This window comes from Dipodomys ordii, unplaced genomic scaffold (assembly GCF_000151885.1).
Source record: "Dipodomys ordii isolate 6190 unplaced genomic scaffold, Dord_2.0 Scaffold133, whole genome shotgun sequence".
Classification (NCBI taxonomy): domain Eukaryota; kingdom Metazoa; phylum Chordata; class Mammalia; order Rodentia; family Heteromyidae; genus Dipodomys; species Dipodomys ordii.
The window spans coordinates 3,351,577-3,366,270 of record NW_012267349.1 but is presented as its reverse complement, the minus strand read 5'-3'; the positions used below and the strand labels follow the sequence as shown (position 1 = coordinate 3,366,270).

The following is a 14,694-nucleotide window of genomic DNA, read 5'->3' as shown; positions in this document are numbered from 1 at the left end:
GCCCTTTTGCTCTTTTGCTCAAGGCTAGTGCTCTACCACTTGAGCCACAGCTCCACTTCTGGCTTTTTTTGGTGGTTAATTGGAGATAAGAGTCTTACAGACTTTCCTGCTCTAGGAGGCTTTGTACCACGATCCTCAGATCTCAGTCTTTTAGTAGCTCTCCTAGCCTTAGTAGCTAGGCTTAGAAATGTGAGTCACTGGTGCTTGGCTTCTGTTTTGTGTCTGCCCATCTTGAGCTCAGTGCCCTGGTGCTCAAGATGAACTCTTAACATTTGAGCCACAGCTCCACTTCCAGCTTTTTGGACATTAATTAGAATTAAAAGTTTCATGGGACTTCCTACCTTGTCTGGCTTTGAACTGTGATCCTCAAATCTCAACCTCCTATGTAGTTAGGATTACAGGTATGAGCTACCTTCCTCTGGTTTAATGTTGTTATGAATGCCTCTTTTTAAAATAACACTTCCCTGTTGTCACTGATATTGATTTTGGTACCCCTTGTCTTGTATATAAGTTCATCTGTTTGGGGGAAGGGAAAGGGAATCACGCAAAGGGTGAACCAATGCAATAGCAATACTAACAAGACCCTATATTAAAAATGAACTTTACAAGGTATGGGGAGGGGAGTCAAAGGGAGAGAACAAGAGAGAGGGTAAAAATGTTTGACAAGAAATATACTCCTTACTTATGTAACTGTAACCCCTCGGTACATAATTTACAATAAAATAAGAAATAAAATATTTCTTAATAAAAAATAACAAGAAGAAGCAATATATAATAAGATATGAACAAACTAACTGGACCTAAAATAATGTTAACAGTACAGTTAATAAAGACTCTGAGATACTTAGAAGATTTACATTTTTTCTTCTAAATATTTTTTCAATTTTGTAAATACTTATTATGCGTATGGTAGATGAAAATAAGCAGATACTTCAGATTTAGGATCAGCATAATGCCTAGGAAATAAGACAGATGTAAGTGCTATGGTTGATTTAGCCAACTTCAGTTTTTAGGGGCACATTACAATAACATCTCAATTTGGGGAAAAACCATTTTAAAGGAAATGCCAGTTTTCCATGAAAATGATTAAATCCAACTCATAATTTTAAAACGTCCTGTCACTTTGGGGGTGGTTGTATTCCTCAGTGTCTTTGCATAAGGCAAACTGAACATCTTCCCATTATGCACAAAGTATGTTTTTTAGTTAATTGCCTTAGCAGTTTAGCAGGTGGAATCTTATTTATAAAATGCAGTGAGGTAGAATGAGGCCACTATGATATTCCTCGTTACACAGGCTGGGGAGGAGATGAGATGGTACAATGCCTCTGTGTTCTGTTGTTTAGGAAAATCTCTGGTCCTGAACCAATGATAGTCTTCATCAGCAATAATCAATAAAGTGCAGACAAAATAAAAATATCTTAGAGGAGGAAAGATATAGTATATTGGCTGTAGTAAGCCATTTATGGAAGGAGGCTGAGGCTATGGCTCAAGTGTAGAGGGCGTCCCTAATGTGAGGCACTAGGTTCAACCCCAGTGCCACCAAATAAGGAAGAGAGGTGAGGAAAGAGGGAAAATTGATTCATAAAACAACATAGAAAACATTATGCTAAGCTAAGGAAGGAAGGAAGAGAATAGAAAATCCTATGGTTGTAGTCTGTAAACGTGACTCATAAGGTAGAGTGAACTCAAGGCCTTGAGTTCAGACTATACGTTTTGTCTGATTCTCTTTGTATCAAATGTACAAAATAGTCAAATTCATAGAGACAGTTTCTTTACCTAGGACTCTGGGTAGAGAGGTGCATAGGAGTGGGAGTGGATTCTTTCTTTGAATAATAAAAATTAAATTAATTGTGGTGATGAAAGCCAATGAGTTCATTAAAAAGTGAATATTATGGTATGTGAATTGTATCTCAGTAAAGCCATTTTTAAAAGAGACAGAGAACCTAGATTCATTTGTTTTTCTCCTCTGGTTGCCCCTAAATCACTGCTTTCTCCCATTGTCAGGTATCAGGTGCAGACTATGCAGTACCAAGCGAAGAAAAAGGCTTCTAGAATTGCTTTACAGATGAGGATATTTTTTGTTTTTGTTTTTTGTTTTGGGTCCGGTCGTGGGGCCTGAACTCTGGGCCTGTGTGCTGTCCCTCAGCTCTTCAGCTCAAGGCTAGCGCTCTACCACTTGAGCCACAGTGCCACTTCTGGCTTTTTTCATTTTGCTTATGTGGTGCTGAGGAATCGAACCCAGGGCCTCAGGCATGCAAGGCAAGCGCTCTACCACTGAGCCGCCTTCCCAGCCCCAGATGAGGATATTTTTTGAAGCCTAGAAGCATACCTCTCACCTGTCTTTGTGTGTGTGTGTGTGTTATCTTAGTTGCAAGTTGTTGCTGTTAAAGAAAATATATTCTGATACTTGTTAGAACACTAAGGAAGATGTTATTTAAGATTTTACATTGTGGGTTACCTCTACTGTAATAGAGAAGAAAAGTTAGACACAATTCCAAATCTAACAGATGTTTGAGATACATAGCCATTGGGTAGATTAAAGAGGTTAGTGGATGAAAAAAAATCACTAAAAAGACATGTCAAGGGTGAGAGAATTCTTGTGAGGCTGACAGAATAATACTAATAATGCGGGGCTGGGAAGTTGGCTCAGTGGTAGAACGCTTGCCTTGCATGCCTGAGGTCCTGGGTTCGATTCCTCAGCACCACATAAGCAGGACAAAAAAGCCGGAAGTGGCACTGTGGCTCAAGTGGTAGACCGCTAGCCTTGAGCTGAAGAGCTGAGGGACAGTGCCCAGGCCCAGAGTTCAGGCCCCACAACCAGACCAAAAAAAATAATACTAATAATGCTAACGGCTTACATATCAAAAGTAGTGTATGAAGAACTTGGTCACATATAAAGGGTGATCACGTAATAACAATGAGGGTTTCTTAGGAAATTGACTTACCAAGGTCTTAGCTGAGACTGAATGGTACAAGCAACTTGTACAATCAGTATAATCAAGATGCTGATCATTATCAGGACCCGTCATTATAGATACTATGTCTTTAAGGTAATTATCTTGAGATGACTTAAATCTAACGGTACAGTGACAATTATTTTTTACAGTGACAATTTTAAGTAGAGTAAATCAAAGTAGTTAAAAGGCAACAGCGTACAAACTCTAACTTCAGAACTTAAGAAAATCCTAAAATTCTTTTGTTGGTACTCTTAAACACATTTGACATCAGAAATGATAGATAAATTGTGAAGTTAGTCCCAAGAGCCTGTATAGCCAATTGTGCAATTGAAATTTATAATATTCTTCATAACTCTGAACCTTTCTAAGATAGTGATTTGAAGGGAGAGGAAGTATAGACCCTGAGCTAAGTATATGATGGGGAGTGGGCGATATGCCCTCCCCTAAGGAAGGGATTTTGGCAGAAATAGCTTACTTGGGAAGAGGAAGAAGAATGCTTTTGAAACTAAAGGTTCAGCAATCATATAATTTGTAAATCTGCACTGGATAGTAATGAATGTTCCTTTCAAATACCCCAACTTGATGTGTACTTTTTGAAAGGCTTATCACAGTAACTATAGCTCTTTAGGCAAACAGGCACGTTATTAAAGTGATTCTGTTGCCATGACAACATAATCCAGAATTTATAGCTCCTTGTTTTGGGAGGGCTTCATTTCTGCTCTCTGAGGCACTGAAATCCAAGGCTAAAGTTCTTAACAGCCTCCACTCTCATTGTGTGGTGAATTTCTGTTGTTCAAAAAACTTAGACATGCAAAATGTAGCTTGCAGAATAAATCGTGGCACTTTGCAGTCAATGTGCATGGGATTTAAATAAGTGTTTTCAATTTTGATATACCCCACTTTAAAAAATTACCAGTGCTATGTACTGTCATACTTTAACAACCAGAAAATCTCTCCCCCCCCCCACAAATAGCAGTCTTTTATCTTGTTTCCCAGTGGCACTTTCTGTTCTTTTAAAAGACTGGTTTTTGTTTTGTTTTAGTTTTGGGTTTTTGGTTTTTGTTTTGCTATTCCTGGGGTTTGAGCTCAGAGCCTGGGTGCTGTCCTTGAGCTTCTTTGTGCTCAAGGCTAGTGCTCTACCACTTGAGCCAAAGCAACACTTCCGAGTAGTTTATTGGAGATAGGAGTCTCATGGACTTTTCTCCTGGGCTGGCTTCAAACCACAATCCTCAGATCTCAGTCTCCTGTGTAGCTAGGAGTGAGTAACTAGGAGTAGCTCTAATAGGAGTAGTTTTTAGTAGGAGTAGTTTTGGTATTTAACTCAAGTCTTTTAACACCATACTTAAATGACTTCTTAGTTTGTATTACTACTTGCTTTGTAATTTTAGCTATCAGCTATTGATTGCTCAATATGAAAACAATAAACAAATTAATTTAGCTGTTTGCCCCGTCTCATCATATACACATACCACCCATGCTCCATCACAGTGATATTTAACTAATTTTATACCAACTTACACTTTTTAGTTTGTTCAGCATTCACTATGTATAGTATTAACTATATATTCACCCTTGTTTAAAATATTTGCAAGTAAACTATGTGAAATACAGATTCTTTTCATATATTTATTTTAGTTGCACAAAAGAGTTGCCATTTAACAAAGTAGTTTATGAATACAGTATATCAGATCAATGTCACCCTTCAGCATTCTCTTACATGGATTTTTGTTAACCATGTAGACTTTCAATACATTATATAATGTCTCAGTATGCGTAAATGCATTTAGCTCCTCAAACATTACCATTTCTTTATGGTGAAAACATTCAAAAATTCTTTTGTAGCTTTTTGAAATATATGGTGCACTATCACTATCTGTAGCCAGCCCTCTGCAAGAAGGCACCAGAATGCCTTCTAACAAACTTCTTACCCATTTATTACATTTTCTGTCTTCCACAACTCATTTTCCTTGGAGGTTGTAGTTAGGATTGCCTTCTGTTTCTTCTTTTTCTTTTTCTTCTTATGGTTAGTTGTCTGTGTTACTGCCACTGATTCATCTTCAAAGTATCCTAGTTATTTAATCTCATCTTGCTATCTTTAAATATTAGGTGTTAGGTTAATTTCATCTTCTAAGAGAAATTTTCCGTGGAGCCCCTGAACAACTCTGATCTAGACTGTTCTCAGGACTGCTGCACAGCACTCACTAGAGATTGTATTTATTTCTCCCCTATGCTGAATCATCTCTTTCCTTGATATTTTATTTTTTCTTGGTTTACTCCCCTATATTTCTGGACTCTCTCCAGTAGCTTCCCAAGAAAGAATATACTAGAAATAAATTGTTTGAGTCACATGTTTAAAACTGTATTTTTATACCTTATTTCTAATTTGTCTGAATATAAAATTCTTAGGAGTCATTTTACCTAAGAATTTCTACTACTGTTGCTGAGAAATTTAATTCAATTTTTGTTGTTGTTTTATTTGTTTATGACAAGGTCTCAGTATGTAGCTCCTTAGCCTCAAACTTATGTTAATCTCCGATTCTAGGCATGCACCACCAAGCTAGTAACTGGTTTCTGACAGTTGAGAAATAATATATTCATGTTTTATGTTTAATTCATGCTATGTACTTTAAATTTAACTGATCTTATTTTTATTTTTCTTACTCAGAAAGCCTATTTAATTCCAATGTTCTTTATTTTTTTCCCTACTTCCTCATAATTTCCCCATCTGACCCTGTACTCTCAGAACTCTTCCTGTGCTCTTGATCTGCACTCATTCTTCTGGAATCTTCTATACCCCACAGATAGAAAAAATGAGATGCCTTTATTTTTCCTTTGTTCTACTCTGTCTACTGCTTTAATTGCCTATTTATAAACAGTTTTATTTCCTTTTTTAAAAGTTTTTTTTTCTTCTTTAATACTGGAGCTTGAACTCACTCTCATTTGACTTTTTTGTTCAAGGCTGGCACTCTACCACTTGAACCACACCTCCATCTTTGGCATTTTGCTATTTAGAGATAAGAATCTCTCCAATTTGTCTTCCCTGGGCTAGCTTCGAACCACCATCAAGTCTATATAGCTAGGATTACACGTGTGAGCCACTGTCACTTGGCTCATACCTGTTTCTTATTAAAATAATAAATAAAAACTTGCTAAGCCACAAACTTCAGTCCCAGACTGCTGATTCTTTTACAATTTTTTTTTTTTGTACTGTTCCTGAGTTTGAATTAAGGCCCCTGGGTACTCTCCCTGAGCTTTTGTGCTCAAGGCTAGTACTCTACCCTTTGAGCCACAGCTTCACCTCTGGCTTTCTGGTGATTAATTGGATATAAGTCTCACAGACTTTCCTGCTTAAGCTGGCTTTGAACCTCAATCCTCCTGAGTAGATAGGATTATAAATGTGACCCACTGGTACCCAGCTGATTTGTTGTTGTTGTTGTTATTGTTGTTGTTGTTGTTAGACATGGGGCTTGAACTCAAGACCTGAGCATTGTCCTTGCTCTTTTTGCTCAAGGCTAGCTAGTGCTCTTTGATCCACAGCACCACTTCTGGTTTTCTGGTGGTTAATTCAAGAGAAGAGTCTCACAGACTTTCGTGGCTGGACAGCTTTAAACCATGATCCTCAAATCTCAGCCTCCTAAGTAGTAGATCCAGGTGTGATCCATCAGTGTCCTGCTGATTTTTTTTTAACCTTCCATTTTCTCCTTAACTATCTTATGCTTTGTTTTCTATTGAAAGTCATCTTCTAAACAAAAGACTTGATCATACCTAGTTTGAATATCCCTTTCCAGGGAAACTTTGTTTTACTTCTCATTTACTCCCCCTCTGTTGTAATTTGTCAGTGGGCTTTATGGGAGTGATTGGATAATGAGAGGGTCTAACTTAATCCATTGATTAATTCCTTATTGTATTTATAATTTTGTTTCTTTTTTATTGTACTGGGGATTGAATGAAGTGTCTTGTATATTCTAGGCAAGTGCTGTCCCTTGCATTTGTAATTAACACCTAGAAGTGGTAGGAATTAGGAGGTGGGGCCTAGTTAGAGGAAGCTAGTCACTGAGGGCTTGTCTTGTTTTTTGTTTTTGTTTTTTGGGTCTGGTCGTGGGGCCTGAACTCTAGGCCTGGGTGCTATCCCTCAGCTCTTCAGCTCAAGACTAGCGCTCTACCACTTGAGCCACAGTGGCACTTCCAGCTTTTTTCTTTTTGCTTATGTGGTGCTGAGGAATCGAACCCAGGGCCTCATGCATGTAAGGCAAGCACTCTACCACTGAGCCACCTTCCCAGCCCTAAGGGCTTGTCTTGAATAAGCATACTCCTTCGCTCTCCTGCTTCCTGGCCATTACAAAATCAGCAGCCTCTTGTGCCATATGCTTCTTGCCACCTGATGTTTTTCTGTCCCACCACTGCTAGAAATAACAGAGCCAAGTAACTGTGGACTGAAATATCTGAAATGAAGCCAAAGTATATCTTTTCTCTTTTAAGTTGATTTCTCCCAAGTATTTTTTTTACAGTGATAAAAAATAAAGTGCCTTCTTGTCCTCCTTTTCTACATGCTTCTACTTCCTTAGGCTGACTAGTGGAAAAAGCAGCTAAGTTCACAGAGACATACTGTTGTTCATAGAGACTGAGTGCTTTTACGACATTTCTCTTGCTTTACTAAAAGTGAAATGATTTTTAATGAAAATGTTATGACATTAACAAATTTTAACTTTTAATATTTAGGCAGGTGCTGTAAAGGATTATATTAAAATGATGCTTCAGAATGATTCACTTAAATTTCTGATTTTTGCTCACCACTTAAGTATGCTCCAAGCTTGCACAGAAGCAGTCATTGAGAACAAGGTACTTTGACATTTTTCTATCAAATAATATTTAGAATGTAAATTTTTTTCTATGCTGGACATCACTTAAAGTGTTATACCTTAGGCAGGAGTTTTTGCCTTCTTTAGATGATATTGTAAGTTTTTGTTTATTTGTTTTAATAGTATTGGGGTAGTATTTAGTAGTCTTGTACTTCTAGGAATGTGATCTACTACTATGAAATATTTTCTTGCAAATTTTAGCATTGTATTATTATGATGATGTGCTATTTTTCTGTTTTTACTAACTTTAACATTGTCCTTTGTTCAGTCCATCTGAATTATCAATAGGCTATCTTGATAGCCATAATGGCAATTCCTTGGGCATGCTATCTGAGACTGGTACTTTGTGGCTTTTTGAGAGGGAAGAATAAATTCAGGCATTTATAATGCCCCACTGCAGTCATACTTTCTAAACTCTCAAGCAGTATGCTCTATAGAAAATGATTGTTAGAGTTTGTAAAGATTGCTTTGCATTGTATAGCCCACATCATTTATCAAGTTAGCTACACCAAATTAGTTTACCTTACTGCATTTTCTTAAATCTACCTTTATTTCCAATAATCATAACAGTAGCAGCATTATTCTCTTTTTTTTTCTTGTTATCTGTAAATGGTGAGGGCTTCTGAGAGATACTGAGAAGCAGTCAAAAGCAGTCTTCGAACATACCAGCTGCTTACCGTCAATTATTAAAAACCAAGAATAAACTAATGTTTTTAAAAACTTGTGTATATGTTAAGCATTAGCAAATATGTTTATTACCATTAAAAAAGCAATTCTAGTAATGAATTAATTGTAATTAATTGTTAATCATTTTAAGATGTCAAAGCATCTTATTGAGTTATAAAGACAGCAGTGTGTATTTTTTTAAAAAGCTAAAAAGAACTTAAATCTCATAAGTCCTAAGTTTCAAACAGTCTCATTCAAAAATGCACTTCCATGGAAAAACATTCTTGAATACTTGAGACATGAACATTCACTTTGAAAAAGAATACCCATACCTGTTACAATTATAACTCAAAGCATTGGATATTATACAATATATGTAAACACCAACTGAAGAAGAGTTCATTCACCTTATATAAATAATTCTAAGAGATAGAGCAATAAAATCAGATTCATAATATCTTTCTCATTCTCATTCTAACTTACTGTAAAACTACTGGAATCTATTTTGGGCACAGTACCCAGTAATCTATCTCTTTTTCCCACACTCATTTTTTGATATGTTTAGAATTTTATTTAGAATTACTTTAAAATATTGGTAACCCTAGAATGAGATGTTTCTCCCAAACTTTCTCTACTGTTACCATCTATTTTTCTTTCAAAGACTTTCACAGGATTTTACAGTCTTCCATAATGAATATTAACTAGCTCTTGGTCATATTATATTTGACTTGCGAAGATAGAAAATCATTCTATTTAATGATTCACTTGGGTATTCTTTTTTGCTGTTTCTATCTTTTGTTACTATAAAAGTGATATACAGAGGGGTTACAGCATCATAAGTCAGGTATGGGTATTCTTTTTTAAAGTGAATGTTCATGTCTCAAGTATTTAAGGATGTTTTTCCATTGAAGTGCATTTTTGAATGAGACTGAAACTTAGTACTTATACTTTTATGAAGTTGAGATTTAAGTTCTTTTTAGCTTTTTAAAAAATATACACTGCTGTCTTTATAACTCAAATTATTCTTAAACACAACACTGTTCAGCTTAATACTTAATGTTTCTCACCTTTTTAAAGAGTTGTTACTGTCTGATTTTCCACCTCAGTGGAGGTGACCATATCACATATTTGTTTTACATTTCATGATATGGAAAAAGAAAATCCAATGGTAGGTTAAGAGTGATACTTTCCCAATTAGTATTTTAGAAATACATGTACTAGCCAGGAGCTGGTGGTTCGTGCCTATAATCCTAGCTCCTCAGCTAACTGGGCGTGAGAGGGGAAGAAAACAACACTTAGGGACAGTGCCCAGGCCCTGAGTTCAAGACTGGCACAAAATAATAATAACAACAATAATATAATTTTTTGTTTTGTTTTGTGTGTGTGTGTGTGTGTGTGTGTGTGTGTGTGTGTGTGTGTGTGTGTGTGTGTCAGTCCTGGAGCTCGAACTCAAGGCCTAGACGCTGTCCCTGAGCTTTTTTGCTTACGGCTAGCACTCTGCCACTTGAGCCACAGTTCTACATCTGGCTTTTTGGTGGTTAATTGGAGATAAGAGTCTCATGGTCTTTCCTGCTTGGACTTGCTTCAAACCATGATCCTCAGATCTCAGCCTCCTGAGTACCCAGAATAGGCATGAACCACAAGGGCCCAACTTTTGCTTTATTTTTACTTTGGAATTACTGCTTCTATAACATTAAATTAATAGTTATTTTGATCCCGTTATTTCAAAGTTCCATGCTTAATTTACATAGGATTTTGTTGAAGAAAGCAGTAGCTTTATTCAAAAAAGTTTTGTGGTGTTTCTGCCATATATCCATTGCTTTTGGCATTGGTGGTATAAAGACAAATTAAGTGGGGTATGTAATCCTAGCTACTCAGAAGGCTGAAATTTGAGGATCATGGTCCAAAGCCAGACTCAGCAGGAAAGCCCATGAAACTCTTATCTACAATTAACCACTAAGAAATCAGAAGTGGAACTGTGCTTAAGTGGTAGAGCACTAGCTTGCACAAAAATCTCACGGACAGTGCCAGGCCCAGAGAGTTCAAGCCCCAGGACTGGCACCAAAACAAAAAACAAAAAAAAAAACCCAGAATTATTCATAGACCTAGCCTCAAGTAGTTTAAATTTTGAAAAAATAATAAGTTATTATAAGAAACTTCGTTAAAATTCTTTTTACAGAACATTGGCTGCCCTGTTAAACAATTTTTATTTTTATAGGACCATAAATATAAGCTTTAAAATTTATGAAATGAGATGGTCCGTGGAGCTTGTTCTGATTTTGTCTTTCCCTTGTTGATGCTAGGCTCGTTACATTAGGATAGATGGAAGCGTTCCATCTTCAGAAAGAATCCATCTGGTTAATCAGTTTCAAAAGGATCCTGATACTCGTGTGGCTATCCTGAGCATTCAGGCTGCTGGCCAGGTAAGAAATTTCATGTCTTGAGTTTCATAAGAAAATGTCATTGAATAATTTTTTAAAAAAACCATAATCTCCGTTCATAAAAAAAACAAATATTCGTTCTATTTTGGTAAAATGCTAAAAAGAGAAAAAAAAGCCTCAAAATCTTTATTTCAGATTTTTACTAAATTTTCAAAGAATTTCTCAGAGTTATATAGTTAATTTGATTGTGCCTTTTAAATTTATGGAGAATTTTTGCATGCCTTTGTACTATGGCTGATCTTACCTGGTTGTGTTTCATTGGGGTCTGTGAGACAATGTGGCCCAAGTCTAGAGGAGGAGGGGAAAATCTTCTGCCTCAGAACTTGTTACAGACTGCCCCTGGTTCCTCCCTTAACATGATGGTTTCCTCCAAATAAGTAAATGCTCAAATAAGAGTGACTGAAATATGCAAAGTTTCATTCCTTCATGCAGGTAGTCAAAATCAAGCACAATAGTTCCACAAAGCCCTTAGGACCGTGCTCATGGTAGTTTCTGCTTTCCTCACAAAGCAATTATCTCTTCTATAAGAGGATTCTTGAGGTCCTCTCTTTTATCTGCAGCCCAGGCAACTGATTGAAGAGGAAAGCACTCTGTGCTTACTCTGGCCATAACTGCACCTAACGAGGGAAACTAAGCATTTTTTCCAGGTAGTTCCCCTAAAACTCAAGGGTTGTGTTATGTTACAAAAGAATGAGAGATAAGTATAATTAAGTTAAAACAATGACAGACTTAATCATACTATGTAACAGTAGATCTATGGACTTTTTTTGTTGTTGTTGGTCATGGGGCTGGGTGCTATCACTGAGTCTTCAGCTCAAGGCAAGCGCTCTACCACTTGAGCCACAGCACCACTTCTGGTTTTCTGGTCTTTAATTGGAGATAAGAGGCTCGTGGACTTTCCTGCCAGGGCTGGCTTTGAACCATGACCCTAAGATCTCAGCCTCCTGAGTAGCTGATTACAAGGCATGAGCCACCAGCACCTGGCTTATTCTAAAATATTTTAATGGATGTGTCTTAAGCCAGGACATTTATCAGAGGGAAAAGCAATTAAACAAAATTCTACTGTATCAATCTGGTATATGCCAAAGATCTACTTTTGTTCAGTTAACTGATATATACAAAATTGTCTGTATAGGGAAATTGTGACAATGGAAGTTTCACCAAGACTTCTAACCTGTCACGTTGAATTTTACTTCTAGAAAAATGAGTTCTTTATCTGTTAAAATATTCCAGATAAAGAATATCATCAAGGAGGGACTGGGAATGTGGCTTAGTGGTAGAGTGCTTGCCTAGCAAGCATGAAACTCTGGGTTCGATTCCTCATAAACAGAAAAGGCTGGAAGTGCTGCTGTGGTTCAAGTGGCAGATCACTAGTCTTGAGCAAAAGAAGATCAGAGACAGTTCCAGGCCCTGAGTTTAAGCCTCAGGACTGGCAAAAAAAAAAAAAAAAAAAAAAATATCATCAAGGAGAACTTAAAAATAGAGTACTCATATCAGGGGAGGTGATAAGCAAAAGAAAACTTGACAAGAGAGGCTAGGCTATTAAAAATAAAAAAATATAATTTAAAATGACTATTGGAATTAGGGTTGTACAGAGATCTTCCATTTTATTCAAGGCTATATTCCTAAAGACCTTGTATCATTTAAGACGCATCTACGTGAAGATAGATATCTTTACAAGAATAATATAAAGTGGGAAGAGCTTTGTTCTTGATGCTTATGAATTTTACATTATAGTTTAGCAGCTTCTTAGACTGATCTTAATCTTGCCAGGATACCTAACCTTTATTTTTATGTAGTGATACAATGTTTTTCCAAGCTTAAAGGTATCTTTTTAAATACCACTGCTTACTTATTCAGCATTAGCTCTATGGCACAGTTTAACATTATGTTTGTTTAGCTCTATCCATGTTTGTATTACTCCTAGCCTATTTTATGAAGTGACTAATTTTTAAATGACTTTCAGCTTGACAAATATGCTTCTTCTTTTTTTATTTTTTTGCCAGTCCTGGGGCTTGGAATCAGGGCCTGAACACTGTCCCTGAACTTCTTTTGCTCAAGGCTAGTGCTCTTCCGCTTGAGCCACAGCACCACTTCAGGCTTTTTCTGTTTATGTGGTACTGAGGAATTGAACCTAGGGCTTCAAGTATGCTAGACAAGCACTCTACCACTAAGCCACATTCCCAGCCCAACTATGCTTGAATGCTAATGTAACCTTGTTGTATACAATTAACATTTATAAAACTCACTGTTTTGTACCAACGAATTCAGAAAGGTTCTAGTGCATATGAACAATAGCATGAAATAGACTGTATGCCTAAAAGATGGTAGATTTTCTACCCATACCATCATCACTTATTAACATATGCCCATTCCATAAGCATGGTTCACAGTTATCTAATCTACCATCTATAAAAATCATATATATTATTTTTAAAAAAAATTTTTTGTCGGTTATGGGGCTTGAACTCTGGGCCTGAACACTGTCCCTCAGCTCTTTAACTCAAGGCCAGCACTCTACCACTTGAGCCACTGTGCCACTTCCAGTTTTCTGAGTGGTTTATTGGAGATAAGAGTCTCACGGACTTTCCTGCCCAGGCTGGCTTTGAACCATGATCCTCAGATCTCAGCCTCCTAGGATTATAGGTGTGAGCTACCAGTGCACAGCAAAATCATATATTTTTGAAACATTTTTATCTAAGTAGACTAGCATTATTTCATACATTGATTGTAGAAGAAAACAATATTTTCATGTCACACTACTTCAAATTTACAGTTGCACTAAATGTAGGTACACCAAAAATGCAATGACATCAGATAGATAGATAATAGATATTGAGATATAAAGTAGTAAACTTGAGGTCTTCAGAATCTAACATGAGAAATTGTACAGGAAGGAAATAGAATGACTGGAAACATGATTTTCTTACTTTAAGCACAAGTTTGAGTTAAATAAAGAAAATGTCAATGCTGTCTGCCTAGTTGCTATGGATACCATGTGTTTGAAATTATATTCTCTTTTATAATGTATTTTATTAGATTTTCCAGTGGTAAAGTGGATCCAGCTTTCATCAAAGGATAAAGTGATTTTGTCTATATATATATGTGTGTATATATATATATATATATATTCATCAACCTGACGTTTGAAATATTGAAGTGCCTATTAAATGTCTTTTTTTTTAAGTTCACCTGGATAGCTTGCAATATAACCAATCTACATTTGCCTTTCATGAGATAAATCTTGTTTATTCTTCTTAAAATGAATAACTGATTCATTTTTAAGTCCCTTAGAGTTCTCTCCATGTTCAAAAAGACTTTATTATGTATGACTTTTTCATTATATTCTCAATTTATTTGCATCTCAGTTCTTTATTTTAATTAGGGTTTAACATTTACTGCTGCAAGTCATGTTGTATTTGCTGAGCTGTATTGGGACCCTGGACATATAAAACAAGCAGAAGACCGTGCTCACCGAATTGGGCAGTGCAATTCTGTGAATATTCATTACCTCATTGCAAATGGTACTCTAGATACCCTTATGTGGGGAATGTTGAACCGAAAGGTAAAGAAAGCTTGAGTTTCAATGACATTACCACCATCCTTATTCATACATAATCCAAAGTCTGCTTACATTATTTATTTATTATTTTTTATTTATTTTATTTATTTGCTTATTTTTGGGTCCGGTCGTGGGGCCTGAACTCTGGGCCTGGGTGCTGTCCCTCAGCTCTTCAGCTCAAGGCTAGCGCTCTACCACTTGAGCCACAG

At 36.5% G+C, this 14,694-nt stretch overlaps 1 protein-coding gene across 1 annotated transcript in view; it reads left to right on the top strand.

The window, feature by feature from the left end:
- The window catches only part of Zranb3 (zinc finger, RAN-binding domain containing 3), a 228,760-nt gene that overhangs the window by 169,588 nt on the left and 44,478 nt on the right, over positions 1-14,694 (top strand). Inside the window, exons 9-11 of the mRNA XM_013030801.1 lie at positions 7,677-7,796; positions 10,786-10,905; positions 14,309-14,488. Coding sequence (XP_012886255.1) covers positions 7,677-7,796; positions 10,786-10,905; positions 14,309-14,488 — 420 coding nt within the window. The remainder of the gene's footprint in view (positions 1-7,676; positions 7,797-10,785; positions 10,906-14,308; positions 14,489-14,694) is intronic.